At 41.3% G+C, this 16,163-nt stretch overlaps 1 protein-coding gene across 5 annotated transcripts in view; it reads left to right on the top strand.

Moving 5' to 3' along the window:
- The window catches only part of MRE11 (MRE11 homolog, double strand break repair nuclease), a 75,311-nt gene extending 68,896 nt beyond the window's left edge, over window positions 1–6,415 (top strand). For all 5 annotated transcript variants that reach the window (XM_026505330.4, XM_026505329.4, XM_057316700.1 and 2 more), the window contains 2 exons: window positions 156–234; window positions 3,241–6,415. In XM_026505330.4, coding sequence (XP_026361115.1) covers window positions 156–234; window positions 3,241–3,297 — 136 coding nt within the window. In that variant the 3' untranslated portion in view covers window positions 3,298–6,415. The remainder of the gene's footprint in view (window positions 1–155; window positions 235–3,240) is intronic.
- Window positions 6,416–16,163: the final 9,748 nt, after the last annotated feature.

Raw genomic sequence — 16,163 nt, 5'->3', positions numbered from 1 at the left:
TCCTCACCATTAAGTTTTTACTGTCTCTAATGTAGATTGAAGGGAAGGTATCAGCTTTTTTTATTCATGGCTGCTACTAGAATGAAAAATTATCTTAAAAGGGCTTATGAATTCTCTGGTTCATTTTCTTTGTGTTTTCCATGTTTCTGCTTCAGGTGGTCGAGCACATCATCATCAAGCAAGCGCATGTCCCAGAGCCAGATAGCTAAAGGGGTTGATTTTGAATCTGATGAGGTAATAAAGTAATATTGTTAAATCTCATCTATTTTTAGCTGTTTATAAAATTTAAATAAGGACTGCTAAGCTAGTTGCTTGAAGTTATTTTTTAAAATACTTGCATTGATAACCTTCCTTTGAACTGTACTTAATGTTCAGAGTCGACAAGTAGCATTTGTTGAGTACCTGTAAATGTAAATACTCAAATATAAAAGGCCCGCCAATTTTTAAAATATGATATTCACTGAATTCCTACTTAATTTGCCCTATTAATTGTGGATCAGAATAGTTTTTCTCAGCTTCTGTCATTTATATTTGGAGAAGTGGTGATATTCTAGAAGTTTTCAATGTTACTTTAATAAAATATTAAGTACTCACTATATGCTTTACACATTTCATATATAAAATGTACGTGGTGGTGATTTTCATTTACAGAGGCGTTCAGATATTGCCTAAAGTGCCACATGGCAGGACGTGTGAAAGAAACTCTGATTTCTGTCTGGGCCAGAAAACGATCAAATCTCTTCTAACCTGAATGAGAAGGAATGGGAAGAGGCAGACTCAAGACTCGCCTCTTGGCTTTATTCATCCGTTGGTTCAGCGGCGGCGTTAAAGCCTGGCCTTTCCCGTTCCGCCATGGCAGCCAGCTGAGGGGCCTTGGCTAGTTTTTGTTGAATTGCTTTCACATGTTTTTCTTAGCTCTATAATCCCTTTCATTTCTTTATTTTTATTTACTTTGGGGATTTAAAAAAAAATTTTTAAAGATTTTATTAGAGAGAGGGAGAGCGCACAAGCAGGGAGAGGGGCACAGGGAAAGGGAGGAGCAGACTCCCCGCTGAGCAGGAGCTGGATCCCAGGACCCTGGGATCATGACCTGAGCCAAAGGCAGACGCCTAATTGACTTGAGCCACCAAGGCACCCCATTTCTTTATTTTTATTTAAAAAGTTTTTTAATTGTGGTACAAACATATGGTGTAAAACTTGCCATCTTAGGGGTGCCTGGGTGGCTCAGTCCCTTAAGCATCTGCCTTTGGCTCAGGTCATGATCCCAGGGTCTTGAGATCAAGCCCCATGTTGGGCTCCCTGCTTAGCGGGGGTCTGCTTCTCCCTTCTTCCTCTCCCTCTGTCCCTGCTCATGCTCTCTCTCTCACTCTTGTACTTTTCTCAAATAAATTAATAAAATCTTTATTAAAAGGAATTGCCATCTTAAACATTTTTCAGTGTGCAGTGCACTAGTGTGAAGTATATTCACTTTGTTGTGCAAATAGATCTCCAGAATTTTTTCATCTTGCAGAATTAAAAATCTCCACCCATTGAACAACTCCTCATTTCCCTTTCCTCCCAGCCCCTGGTAACCACCATTCTAATTTTTGTTTTTGTGAATTGGACTCCCCAAGATACATGCTGTCAGTGGAGTCACAATATTTATCTTTTTAATGACTGGCTTATGTCACTTAGCATAATGTCCTGCAGGTTTATCCCTGCTGTAGCATGTGACTCACACCTTTCATTTTGAACTTCAACTGTTGCTGTCATGTTCCTGTATCCCAGCTGTGGTTTTGAGCCAGCTTGAGGAGAGGACTCACCAGCAGTAGGCTGCAGAGAAAAATGGCAGCATGAGCTCAGGCTCCCTGTGAAATACCTACTGTGTTGCCTCCAGGAGGGAAGCAAGCAGTTGTGGACCCATTTGTTCATTCCAAGCGTCTAGATAGACATGTTAAATGTTAAAGATTTGTATATAGTTCATGTTAACTGCAAAGAAGAACAATTAGCAAATTATTATGCCTTAAGTTGGATTTATCTCTGGTTTTTAATAAGTTCTGCCTTTGTTAATAGCAGAAAATAAATCAATGAATGTGAGTTTGTATTTTTCAAGGCATTCATTTCTCACTAGAGATAGCTAACTTAGCTAACATTTGAATTTGTTGATGGTGATATCACCAACAAATCCTAATACCAAATAATTATCCCTTTTTATTAATGTCTTAAAAGAATCATAAATCAGGGGTGCCTGAGTGCCTCAGTCGATTAAGCATCTGCCTTCGGCTCAGGTCATAATCTCGGTTCCACATCGGTCTCCCTGCTCATTGGGGAGCCTGCTTCTCCCTCTCCCTCTGCCACTCCCCCTGCTTGTACTCTCATCGCTCACTCTCCCTCTCAAATTAATTAATTAATTAAAAAAGAAAAAAAATTTACAGGCAGATTTGCTTTCTTCTGAATATTTAGCTAGAGAATATGTAAGAATCAATTCTAAGTTATCCTCATCAAATTTTATAATTTGGGCTTACCTGAGGTTTGTTAGTTTTCCTACTCTTTAAGCAAATTACTAATTCTAATATCTGGTATTCCTGTCTGCTCTTACTATGCATATAATCTTCAGCCTCATTCCAGCATGAGAACTCTTCATACTGCATCTTTTTCCAGAAAGATATTTGGAAGATTGACTTGCTGGGTGGTTTTTTGCAGCAGCCTGAGAGTAGCTGTTTACTGCTGGCATGAAATGGGTAACAGGAAATAAGAATTATAGCTATTTCTGAGTTAGGTCATGTGCCTTCATTATTTTGGGGGGTGAATTTCCAGAACATTAGGTAACACCAGTAATAAAATGTAATTGGAAAAAAACCTGTTCAAAAAGCAAACAGAAATGACTTGAAGAGTATTAATTTTCCTGGCTTACCCATACCTTATTTGCCTTTATTAAGGTTAATAATTGAGAGAAATACATATGGTATATATTGTAGGGATACACACACACACACACACACACACATATCAGGATGAATTATTTTCAGTGCTTGCTAAGAATTTAATTGACTTATTTCCATGGTGAAATAGCTACTAGGGAAGGGAGGAAAGCTAAATGAACAGACTATTCATATTTATAAAGGTAATAGAATAATGAAAGTCTTCTTGTGAAAGGAGGAAATGGCTTTTACGGGTATTGTTGTTTACCCGTGAGCATATCTGTCTTGTCTGAGTGAAGCATGGAGCAGTCACTCACATAACATTTGTATGTCATTTCAGGATGACGATGACGATCCTTTTATGAACATGAGTTCTTTAAGAAGAAACAGAAGATAATATATTTAATATAACTTGGAAGTTTTCAAGATTCAGGAAGAATCAAAACATTGCAAGCTAAGAGTTTACAGCTGACGATTTTTAAAGTATTGCTGTTAACTAAAGAATTTGAAAGAGACTTACTTAACAGGGAAATTTAATGTAAAGAACTTGTGTTTTTGAGTATCATTTCCTGAACATGACTCCTTTAATTGAGAAGCTTCCTAGCTCAAGGACATACAGGATAATACTGGTTCTCCTTATTTCTTAATCTAGTTGTTAACATTACCTGGGGCTGCTCTATAAAATCAGAATGTTATTTTCTTCACATATATTAGTGAACGTCTTATGGAATGAGGGCTTTGCTTAAATACCATTCTTGAGAGTAAGGATTAAAAGAAATCTATCACTATATGTTTCTGCTTCATGATCAAAGACTATGAGTATTTTAATGTAGTTAAGTTTAGCCACAGTTGAGGAAAACACCTTATAAAATTTGACCCCTTTATAATTTTAATAATTTCTAGAGATTCTGGATTTCCTGAAGGTAAAACAGTCTTTGTGAAACTGTGCCTAAGCTCGCTGTTCATTACTATGTATTGTTTTTTTTCTAAAGCTTGTGATAGTGTCCACCACTGAGACTTTAGAATGTTAGAGGCACCTTATGCTTTGAAGAATTAGATATATTTGTATTAAAAAAGAGAAAAATCTCAGATTTATTGTTTTTGATTTTAGTTGTTTTTAAAGGTTTCTTAAAGATTATGTTTTAAAAGATTGTGTTTTAGTTGTTTTAAAGGTTTTTAAAAGATTGTGTTCCCATCGGGTTCCCATTAGTCATTTTCTTCATTCTTCATGGTTCTCTCTTTCTCTTATTCTAGCGCACTCTCATCTATTTCTACAAGGAAAAGTTTTAAAAAAAAAACAACCTAATTCTTAACTTTATTTTTCTTAGAAAATATTGTAGAACTTTTTCAGATAGAGTAATTAGTTGAACATTGGATTAGATTAAAATATTGAAATATAACTTCTGTGGACTATCTGTGCCAGAATTTCATATTAATAATATTTTATCTTAACATCAGACATGGCCAGTTCCAGAAATCTTAATGAAGCAGCCTTGTTAAGTCCATTTTTTTTCTCCCATCCAAGTACTGACCAGGCCCAATCCTGCTTAGCTTCCACGATCAGGCACATTGAGGGGGTATGGCCGTGGGCAAGCTTGTGTTTCTTCACTGATGTTCAGGGGAGGACATAACAATTTGACCTCTTCAGATTTAAGTTCTTCTTTTCATCTCTGAGGTAGCTGTATTTAAAGACTCCTTAGGGAAGTCACAGATCGTGGTGGTCCAACAGCCTGACATTTCTTCACTTGTAGAATTAAATACTTGACTGAGCAATATTCATGATTACTGGCATGGTCACACCTGGACTATGTCAAATTATAAAAGAACATTTGCATGTGGCTTTCTCCATATTATAGCCCTTTGAAATGGCCTTGGTCAAGAACTGGGATATAACATTCTGTGGGATGTTGGGATAAAACATCTGTTTTAAATATTTTTTAAAAAACATTTTCTGTACCCAACTTGATCATAAAGATTAGGTGAGCAGACAGCATTAACTAAGTGAAAGCGTTGTCCTGTGAAATATTCTCAGGTACATGTCCCGACATCTTTACTATTCCCCACAGAAGTGAAGCCAGGAATGAGAGTTGCTTTCCATGTGGAGTGGAAGACGGTCTGGGTGGCGGCATCTGGGCAATGTAGCGCTGCCCGCATGCAGGGCAGTGCCAGCTCATGGCTCTTCTCTCCTGCCACCCAGATGTGCTTGCGTGAGGGTCATCGCAGAGCAGACAGTCACGAAAGCGTGCTGACAGGTTCTTGTGAAGAAAGACGACTTTTTCTCGAAAAATTGCTCCATGGTATGACAAAGGTACTAAATGTCGTGTCGATAGCTCCTAAGAAAGGTGATTCCATGGCAGTTAGAGAAGTGAAATTCTCAGCAAATCCAAGTCATTTTGTTAACAGTTTGTGTCACTTCAATATGGTAAATAAAACATGAAAGAAAATCCTTTCTGATTGAATATTGTTAACATAAATATGCCATACAGCTTTGCTGTTCTGTATCTATGCCATAAAATCTAGGGTTTTCTGGGTTTTCAGACACGTTAGTACAGGTGTGTGTAGGTGATTCCAGACGATCGCAGAGCACGTGCAGTTGCTCTGGGAGGCCGAGAGAGCAGCGATGAAAACATTCCGAGGGAAAAATCCTTCCTTCATTTACCAAAGAATATGCCTCTTTCTGGTGTTTTGTTCCTATCATAAAAATATAGCAGTGCATTTACAAGGTTAAGAATGCATTGTAGTTCTAGGAAATTTTAGGAAATAGGACTGGTGCTTAGAAAGTTCAAGCAGTTAGGCATATGACTTAATTCAGGTACATAGAAATCGTTTTTTTCTCCCTAAAGTTTTAAAATTACAGAGTACAAAAACAGACAAGTCATGTGGTTTAATAAAGAATTACAGAGTGAGCACTCATGGCATCTCTATGCAGGTCAAGAAATAGACTCACTAGTGCCCCGGAAGCCCACTGAGTGTTCTCTCCAGCTAACCAGTCTTGACTTCTGTCATTGAGAAGCTTTTATTTTTGCCACAAGGTGGTGCTTCCCCCGTTAGATGGCAAATGGGATGATGCAACAGCAAATCTGAAAGGAGGAAGTTGGTATAGTTTTGCAGTACATTTGGAACCTATGCACTAATACTAAGCCTATGCAGTAATACCAAATTAGCCTTCTAATCTTAGATGTAAATTGCTTTACAGATTTCACCTGGCTCCGCCCGTAACTAAGGAAATTGCCAGTTTGATAAATTTTGCAAGTATCAGTTCAAGAAGAAACTATTTTATGTTTTAATAAACAAAGAGAAAACCCCTTTATTAGAAAAATTAAATCAAAAAGTCTCCCATTGTAAAATTTGTCTTTTGAAATGTACAATATTTAAAAATAACTTTTCCCCAATGTACTCTGATTTTTTTAATCTATCATGCATTTAACTCATGGTGTTCTGTAGCTTTTAAAGCTAATTACCATTAAGATTATTGTAAAAGTTTTATAGAATAAAGATTTGTGTTCTAAGTCCAACGAGCTTCCATATTCTTGAATAAAAAATGTCTGTATTTTGTCATTTGCTTATCCCTTTTAATCCTCTTTAACTCAATGTTCATTAGCTGGGTCTGAAGACACTAGAATTTTAGTTTGATCTCTGTAAAGCCAGTTGAATCTTGAACATTACTGTTCGTTCACTAGATCCAGTTTTAGCTGTTCTTAAATTATAAAGGCAATGTATATTCTTTAAAATTCAAAAATCGGAATATGTATTAAAAATTGTATATTTCCCTGTAATCCTCTCCCCAGACTTAACTCCCAACAATTAGGTACATATTTCTCCAATTACTTTAGCATGATTACTGACAAAAATTGTTGAATTAGAACCCCCAATTATGTATTCAAATATTTTAGTCCCTGTATCAAGGTGTATTTTCAGCTTGGTGCTTGACATGTTGATGTTTCCACATCTGCTTTGTCAACCTCTTTTAGTTAAACCACCATTGTCTGTTTTGAGGACTAACTGCTGCTTTTCAACGCAGGACTGAAATGTTAGCACTCCATTTGGGTCAAATGCAAGAATGTTTAATCTGTGTGCCTTGCTATCAAAAGTGGTAAGATGATTTTCAAAGGGCTCTTGGCACGTGATAGTTGATTAACTGAAAGAAGCGCAGTGGGTATTAGGCAGGTTGACCTGCGCCACACTCTTCTGCTTCTTAGAGCCACTCTGCAGTCCCGATGATTCACGTGGACGTACCAGCGTTACTGCATTAAGTACCCTTGATCACATCTCCTGTTTAGTTTCAAAGGTTTCGTGTTTATTGTATTTAAAAATCAGTATTTGCTCAACTGTAAGCTTATAAATATAACTCCAGTCTACCTATTAGTGCATTTGAATTGATTACAGGGTGTATCTGGACATGGAGCAAATTGCCAAAGGCAAAAAGCCATTGCTTAATAGGGTGAGAGGCACAACTGCGTTTCTGTTGGTCCTATGACAGTCTGGAAATAGGATGCCTGAAATGAAGGTATCCATTTTGCATTTATTAAAATGCCTTACTATAAATACTGAAATCAGTCAGTCCATCTATCCATCCATCATAGACAAAAGCCCCCAGTGATTTAGCATCCCAGTCTCGATACAGAGTTTTTTAGTAATGGTTTAAAGCTATATCGTGGTTTTTTTTTTTTAATTTTAAAAAACATTTTATATGTATTTGAGAGAGAGAGAGCACAAGCGGGGTGGGGGAAGAGCAGAGGGAGAAGGAGAAGCAGACTCCCTGCTGAGCAGGGAGCCCATTTGGGGCTCAGTGCCAGGACCCTGAGATCATGACCTGAGCTGAAGACAGACACTTACCAGTAAGACACCCAAGCACCCCTAGATCATGTTTTTTTAATTTTTATTTTAAAATAATACTGAATTTTGTGGAAGATTTGCAAGAATAATAGAGAACTTTTTTACCTTTTACTTAGATTTACTAATTTTTAACATTTTGTCATTTAAAAAATTATTCATATATGTGTGTATATTACATACATACATATTCATATGCATACGTGAATATGCACACACATAAATACAATTTTTTTTCAGTCTTTTGAGAGTAGGTTTCAAGGAGTAATGCTCCTTTCTTTACCCCTCATACTTAATGTATATTCCCTAGGAGTAAGGATATTATCTTGCATGACATCAATACAGTTAGACTTTCAGAAAATTTAACATTGATTTAACACTAAATTTTTATTTATTTTATTTTATTTTTTAAAGATTTTATTTATTTATTGGACAGATAGAGACACAGCGAGAGAGGGAACACCAGCAGAGAGAGTGGGAGAGGGAGAAGCAGGCTTCCCGCTGAGCAGGGAGCCCAACTTGGGGCTCGATCTCAGAACCCTGGGATCATGACCTGAGCCAAAAGCAGACTCTTAACAGCCACCCAGGCGCCCCAAAATTTTATTTATTTATTTATTTATTTATTTTTTTTTTTTTTAAAGTATCTTTTTTTTTTTCAAGATTTTATTTATTTATTTGACAGAGACAGAGACAGCCAGGGAGAGAGGGAACACAAGCAGGGGGAGTGGGAGAGGAAGAAGCAGGCTCATAGCAGAGGAGCCTGATGCGGGGCTCGATCCCACAACGCCAGGATCACGCCCTGAGCCGAAGGCAGACGCTTAACCGCTGTGCCACCCAGGCGCCCCTTTATTTATTTTTTAATACTTTATAGTCCATATTCCAATTTTGTCAGTTGTCCCAATAATTTCCTTACATAGTACGTTTTTTCCCTTTAATCCAGGATTTAATTTTATTTTTTCATACCTAGAACTTTTACATGCTTCCAGAAGTCTAACCATTCAAAATGTGTACTCAGAATCTCCCTTCCCTAACCCTTTCACTCCTTTCTGCTCTACCAACTGTAGGTAAGCAATTCCATTCTGTTTACCCTTTCTGCATTTCTTTTTGCTAAAATAAGCAGTTTTGTGTATTTTTAAATTTTCCCTTCTTTCTTACACAAAAACGTGTGTGTGTCTGTGCGCACGCGCACTCTTTTTTTCCTCCCTGAATAATCTGTGCTGGAAATCATGTCATTTTACAAAGATCCTCTTTTTCATAGCCACGTAGTATTCAAATGCATTTAAATACCATAGTTTACACTATCATTCTCTCATATTTGGGCATTTAAGTAGTTCCAACATTTACAATTACACAAATAATGCAGTAATACTCATCTCATGTGTTAGTATTTTGATGTTTTTGGAAGTATATCTTCAAGAGTAGATTCCTAGAAGTTGGAGTAACTAGGTCAAAGAGTAAATGTATATGTAGTTCTATTAAACATTGCCAAATTCTCTATTCTAGAGATTGCACCATTTTGTAGTTCTGGCAGCAATGTGTGAGACTGCCTGTTTCTCCACAGCCTTGGCATCAGAATTTATTGTCAAGCGTTTGATTTTTTTGCCAATCTAATGGATGAGTATCTCACTGGACTTTTAGTTTGCAGTTTTGTTATTATGAATGAAGAACTTGCAAAAACATGTTTAAGGGCCATTTTTGTATCCATTTTTGGTGAATTGCCTGTTCATGTGTTTTGTCCATTTTTCTAAGGTTTTTAGTTCCCTTTTCTTTTTTGATTAAAAAAAATTTATATTAAGGATATTAGCCCTTTGTCTAATAATGCCAATTTTTTCCAATTTGTTATTTGTATTTTGATTTTGCTTATAGTATTTTTTGTAATGCACTAGTTTATTTTTAATGTAGTCCTATTTTTTCTTTTCTTTTTCTTTCTTCTTTCTTTTTTTCTTTTTTCCCCGTCATCTGGACTTAGTTAGAAAGTCTGTCTTTATACCCAAGTTACAGAGGAATTTGCTCATACTCTTTTTGTATGCTTATAGTTTCAAGTCACTTGCTGCTAAGATCCTTTATTTAGCAAGTAACTTTCTAGGTGTCGTATAAGTAGTGTGGTCATCTTCCCCACACAATTTAAAGTAGATTTTATTACTGGTAAGCCCTTAATTCCAGGCTGGTCGAGATCTGACTTTTACATTTAGATCCGACTTGTTTACTTCACTGTGTATAACTCTTCCTCTGTGATCGTCATATTTCAAACACCACAGACTTCCTTGATTCCACTGCCTGCAAGCTGAATTTTCAACCGTAATTGCTAGAATTTGTCTTTATTGTTGTACTACCTTTCTAAAATAGAAATCACAAAATTAATATGAGAAAAGACAACTTTTTTTCTGGCCCTCAAAGCTAATGACCTCAAGTGACAATTAAAAAAAAACAAAACACTTTTCAAGAGTGTAAGATCGACGATAGTTGTTACTTACATCCTATGAAAATGAGTTGCAGATCCAGTGATGCGTTCTAGAAATATTTTTACTTGGCATTATTTAAAAAACAAAAAAACAGAAAACATCCTTCCTCCCTCCATAAGATACAGTGTTAACCAAATAGTTTAGATACTATGCTTAATTTTCTTTCACTTTCTAAGGATCTGATTTGAAACAAAGCACACAGCAGAAATAAAAGAGAAGTAGAAAAATAGCTCAATAGCAATTAAGAGCATAGACTTAGAGCTTGTGCTAGGAAATATGACTCAACCTGTAGGATTACAGAAAACCTCTTTGAAACATGAACTCCATGGCTCCACCTGTTAGAGGAATCTTATCTTCTCTTTGCCTTCTCAGAGATCTAACGAAGGAATCCTCATTTTAAGTCGTTAACTAGCAACAGAATCAGGAGATATTTTCACAGAAGTTAGGTTTTATATTGAGTTTAGAAGATGAAGGTTTATGTAATTTTCTATGATGAAAACTTAGATATGCCCCAGGATCCTACTAGATAGCAAAAGGCGTACCCAGAAAAACTAAGTCTTGCTTCTTGGGTTGTCTGACTCCAGGTCCAATGTCTACCACAATATATACTACCATTTTCCCTGTCTGGGCACTGTGCAAGGCTCTAAGATGTGACATTGGGAATAACACCATCCTGGCCTGGAAGAGCTGACAGATAAGTCACAAATAGAGTACCACAAGGGAAGTGCACATCAGAGAATGGATGTCAAGTTACAAGAGCACTTTTAACTGAATAGATAGAGCAACACCGCTTGTTCTCAGGTTGTGGAAATCAAGGGGGTCAGTGAGTCTTCACAGGAGAGAGAACACTTCAGCTAGGTCTTCAATGAAGAGGAGTCTTTCTGGCCCTGGAATCAGGATGATTATAGACAGAAATAGCATCTTCGAATGCAATAGCATCATGAACGGGGCAGGCTGTGAGATGACCTCAAGATTCTAACCACGGTGAAAAGGGGAACAAGAAAAGGAGCAAGTGTAAGAAAGTGAGGGAAGAAGAGGACATAATGAGTTTAGTTTGGAGCATGTTGAATTTTAAGTGTGTGGGGGTATTCCAAGTGGGAATGTCCAGGCAACAGTTGAATGTATAATATCAACCTGGAACTTTCAAGAGGATTGGTAAGTAGAGATACAGATCTTGCAGTCACTTGTGAGTGATGGTTCAACCAATGGAGATGGTTGAGGTCACCCAGGAGCACATTTAATTCAAGAGGACCAGACAATGGAGAATGGCACTCTGGAGCACCAACAGTAGTAGGAGTTCTGTAGTGGTACAACTAATGCTACCATTTGTCTACTGTATGGATTAAATGGGCTGTTGTGAGTTGGCCCAGTACCCACTCCATCATTTATAAAACTTCCTATGTAAAAGTGCAGAGTAAGTTCAAACAACTTACAGAAGTATTTGGAGCCACAAATTGTGGAATTTGGGTGTACTTCCTTTTACTTATCCCAAATAGATCATTTTTTAAAAGATTTTATTTATCAGAGAGAGAGCACAAGCATGGGGAGCAGCAGGCAGAGGGAGAAGAAGAAGAAGCAGACTCCCCGCTGAGCAGGGAGCCCGATGTGGGAGCTCCATCCCAGGACCCTGGGATCATGACCGGAACCGAAGGCAGGCATTTAACCGACTGAGCCACCCAGGCGTCACTGAAATACGTCATTTTAGCCTATGGCTCCAGTGTACTGGAATATTTCCAGTGCACTTGGAAACCGAGGGTAACATGCCCACACACCGTGTTTTTATTGGGAATTTCTTAAGCCATACTTCATATTTCAGGTCTGCTTGATTCATTTGTAACTACACTATGATGACATCCCACCTTTGCCATTAAAACAGGTCAACTTCGAGTGACTGTCATGTGCCTGACATGATGCTAATTGTTCTTTCTTCCCCTCTGCCACTATGATTGGCACCAGAAAAGAATTGTGGGTGTGGGGAGTTTTTAACTCAAGTAGGACCTTTTTAGGAAGTGACACTGGGGTTAAAGGAGCAATTGCTTGCGATGCCGGCACTGTTGATGTAGTGAGGCGCACAAACGCTTCCTTCTGAGGCCTCTGTGTGGTATTATTATTCTATAATTCTTTGTCTTGTGAATGCTGGGGAGCTGATTTACTATTTTTCTTGTCTCAAGTCCTTTTGAAAGAGTTAAACTCTCTGCTTTTCGGTATATTTAATACGTGTGACTATTATTAGAGACAGAAATATAATTACTATTTGGCACATCCTGACTACACACGGTGTCCTCAGTTTTATTCAGAATGCACAAAGGAAGGAGCTGTCTCATTCTGTAAGAGCACCTTTGTGTCTTCCCAGTTCTTCTTCATAATAGCAAATGATAATGTTACAGAACCATTAAAGTCCCTGAGGAAGGAACTTCTTTTTAAAACCTAGTCTTGATGTGGGGTGGGTGGGGGGATGCTCTTCTTTCATTAAGCACTGGGCTGTTGCTACAGTTGAGGGTAAATTGGGGCCAGGAGAGCTGGGCGCTGGGAACTTGGGAGGCTGAGTGGAGAGCCAAATGCCCAGAGAAGAGGAAGAGGAAGTGATTCTAGGGTTTGTGCTTAACCTTGGATATTGTGAGTAGCCTCCACCCCTTCAGAGCTCATCAGTCCAACTTCCAACTACCAGCACTGGTGTTTACTTGCCTACTTGACGGCCAGGAGTACAAGAGAATTATCACACCCCTGGGAGCGGCCTTAACCGCTGACTGACAGGAGTTGGTGGGTGGGTATCCAGCTCTTGTCCACTGGTTCCGCGAGCTGACCTGTATGCTTTACAATGGATTTCCCAACAGGATGAAGCTCCAGTTGCTCACAGTAGTAGCTGGCCTGACAATAGACTCTTTCTTGGCCACCTTCCCATCCTTGTCTTGCTTTTCCACTTCCCTACTGGTATTTGCCTTCACTTCCCAAATAAACCCTTGCTCTAGAATCTTTGTCTCAGGGTTTGCTTCTGTGGAAAGCTAAGAGCTAAAACATGCCACCCGGTCTTTTGGGGACAAGGTTTCAGGCACCTGGCATAAATGCCCTCACATCTACGAGGTGGGCATGGGGAGCAAGGAATCAAAGCGAAGGCGTTAGCTTAGTGCGCCCGTCGCAGACCACCGAGCAGGGTACTTGCAAGACAGTGCTTGGAAGGGCACTGCCTACCTTTGATTCCTTTCTCTGCGCTCGATGCTGACTAGCTTTAGTCTGTGCATTCATTCTTTCTCAACAGTGCGCACAGTGTGATTAAGTAGGCTTCTGTTCTCTAAATTACCAGCACAGTCCAGCCTTGCCTCCCTGACTCTTGCCAAGTCACCTCAGTAGAATATCAAGTCTACCCAAGCTCTTGAATTACATGCTACAGGCAGTTTCTTGGTTTCTTTTCTAGAGCTAAATACCCACTACTTCATCTGCTTGGCACTCCTGTCCCTTCTCCTAGGACCAGTCACCTAATCCCTCTGACCACCTAATCCTGCAGGACCCACCAGGTCCATCAGCAGAATTGAAGGATATCTGCTCGCCATCCTCTCCCCTACACATAGTAGCCTAAAGAGTGAATGGGAAATGAAAACTGGAGACAGGAGTGGACTCCTTTGAACTTGCTGATAAAATAATGGAGAAAGATAGGCTCAAAGCTCCAGGAGAGGGTGAGGTCACAGGAGGATCTTTTGTGTTTTTTGTGCTTGACTTCAAACTGAAAACTTGGGAATCAGCTATGCTTTGTCCCTCCTATCTCTGTCACCCTTGCTCCTCCCCTTGCCAGCACCTTGATTCAGGTCTCACCTCTGCTCCTGCATCACTTGAATAGCCTCCAAACCTCCTGTCTCTGGCTACAGCCCCTCTATTTCCCAGGAAGTCACTACAGTGTTCTTTCTAAAATGCAGACCTGATCTTGTTAGTTTTGTACTTACAGCCTTTCTGTGAATTTCCAGTGCCCTCGGGAAAGCGTTCAAATCACTCCTGCAGTTCCTGAATGTGCCACAAGCATACTCACCTCCATGTCTTTGCGGGTACCATGGTTCCTTCCTCACGGAATACTCCATCTTCTTCCCTCTGCCTCCTCCTCTGTGACCTATCTCTTGCTGGTGCCTTAGGATTGAGCCAAAGTATCATTTTCTGGGAAGACTTCCCAAACTCCCTCCCACCTGGATAAGTGCACCTGTATTTTATTATGATGACACTTAAACCATTTCCTAGCTGCTTATTAGGAGGTGAGCTTGAACTGCATCCCTGAAGCTTGACGAGGGTACAGAAGCTGACATCTAACTTTCCCGGAAAAGTTCCAAAGTGAGAGGTGGCTGGGGCCTCTTTCTCTCCTCATGACCTCATGAGAAAAGAAGACTTTGGGGCAAGGGGCCCATTCTCCAGGGTTCCCGTGGGACAAAGGAGCAGGCTTTCCTCTGGGCCAAGTGGAATTCTCAGAAGGAATCTGGGCTTAAGTCATTTGTTGGAGTCCCAACAGGGTGAATGCTACAATAACAGTCTACCTGACCTTTACCATTTGAATGGGGGTGAGGCCTGCAGTTTCAAGTAGTCAATGGAATACTGCATATCTAGCACCAGAGAGCGAGATCCCTACAGGGGTCTCTGGAAACCTCACATGCAAGGAAAGGAAAGCTTTTTTTTCTTGTAAAGATTTTATTTTTGGGGGGGAGAGAGAGCGAGCACAAGCGGGGGCGGGGCGGTGGCAGGCAAAGGGAGAAGCAGATTCCCCGCTGAGCAGGGAGCCCTATACCAGGCTCAATCCCAGGACCTGAGCTGAAGGCAGACACTTCACCAACTGAGCGCCCCAGGTGTCCCGGAAAGCTTTTCACCGAGGCCAGGAAAGTTAAAAAACTTGCCCAGGATTTCATAGCTCAGAAGTGACGAAGTTGTGATTTGAACCTGACTCCACAGGATGGGGTCGGTGGGTGGCCGGGCTGGGGTGACTGGGAGACGCTACACAGTGGGAATGAAAACGGGTGAGCAAGATACCAAGATTTCCTGTGAAGCAGGCAGAGAACGAACACAGGGGTAATATACCCCTAACTACAGCTTCAAAGCTTCTGTGGCAAGAAGAGGCACAGAGCTACTATCTCCTTTGATTCTTTGATCCTGTCAGCAGATTGCCCCGCTTTGAAGAGTTTCCTTGGAACCCCCCCCCCCCCTCCTTGTTTTAATACATGTAGGGACACAAAACCTAGGAAGCGCTCCAGCAAATCTGAAGTCTGGTCCGTGAAGGGGCTTGGAGAAGCTCGCCTTGTTTCGAAAACGGCCAGACTCAGGGATCCGCCGCCGTGTGGAAACCGCGCCCGGCTGAGGCTCAGACGGAAACGGGTGGAACGCATCCCGGTTTCGGGGAGCCGCCTGGAGCCCGCACACCCAGCCTGACGGCGTGCCCGCCACGGTCGCCAGGCACCCCCGGGGGCGGCTTCCGCCCGCCCCTGCTCCCTTGACAGTAACGAGGCTGAGGCGGGATGGAGCGGCGAGTGTGACTTCGGGGAAGAGCCCTGGAAGCCGGGCAGAGTTTGAGTCCCGGCGTGGGAGCGGGCGGGGTGCGGAGCGCCAGGAAGGCAGCGGGCGAGCGCGCGCGGGGGAAAGAGCCTTGCAAGCCCCGCAGGGTTGCATTCCCGGCGTGGGAGCGGGCGGGGTGCAGCGCCAGAAAGGGCGCGCCGGGTAAAGAGCCTTGCAAGCCCCGCGGGGTTGCATTCCCGCAGGGGCATCCGGCCGGCCGGGAGCTGGCGGAGCGGGCGCGCGCCACCGCCGAAGCCGGAGCCGGAGCCGGGGCGGGAGCCGGGGCGGGAGCGGGAGCCTGGGCGGGAGTGGGAGCGGGAGCCGGAGCCTCGGTGTTGCGCAGAGCCGGACAGGTGCGGCTAGCAGCCCGGAGCGCAGCCGCGCGCCCTCCCCTCCCCGCGGACGTCGGCGCGGGCTCGGGCTCGGGCTCGGGCGCCGGGGCTCCCGCAGG

Source organism: Ursus arctos, unplaced genomic scaffold, assembly GCF_023065955.2.
Source record: "Ursus arctos isolate Adak ecotype North America unplaced genomic scaffold, UrsArc2.0 scaffold_22, whole genome shotgun sequence".
In the NCBI taxonomy this organism is placed as follows: domain Eukaryota; kingdom Metazoa; phylum Chordata; class Mammalia; order Carnivora; family Ursidae; genus Ursus; species Ursus arctos.
Note: the sequence above shows the minus strand (reverse complement) of the source record. Positions and strands in the feature narration are given on the sequence as shown.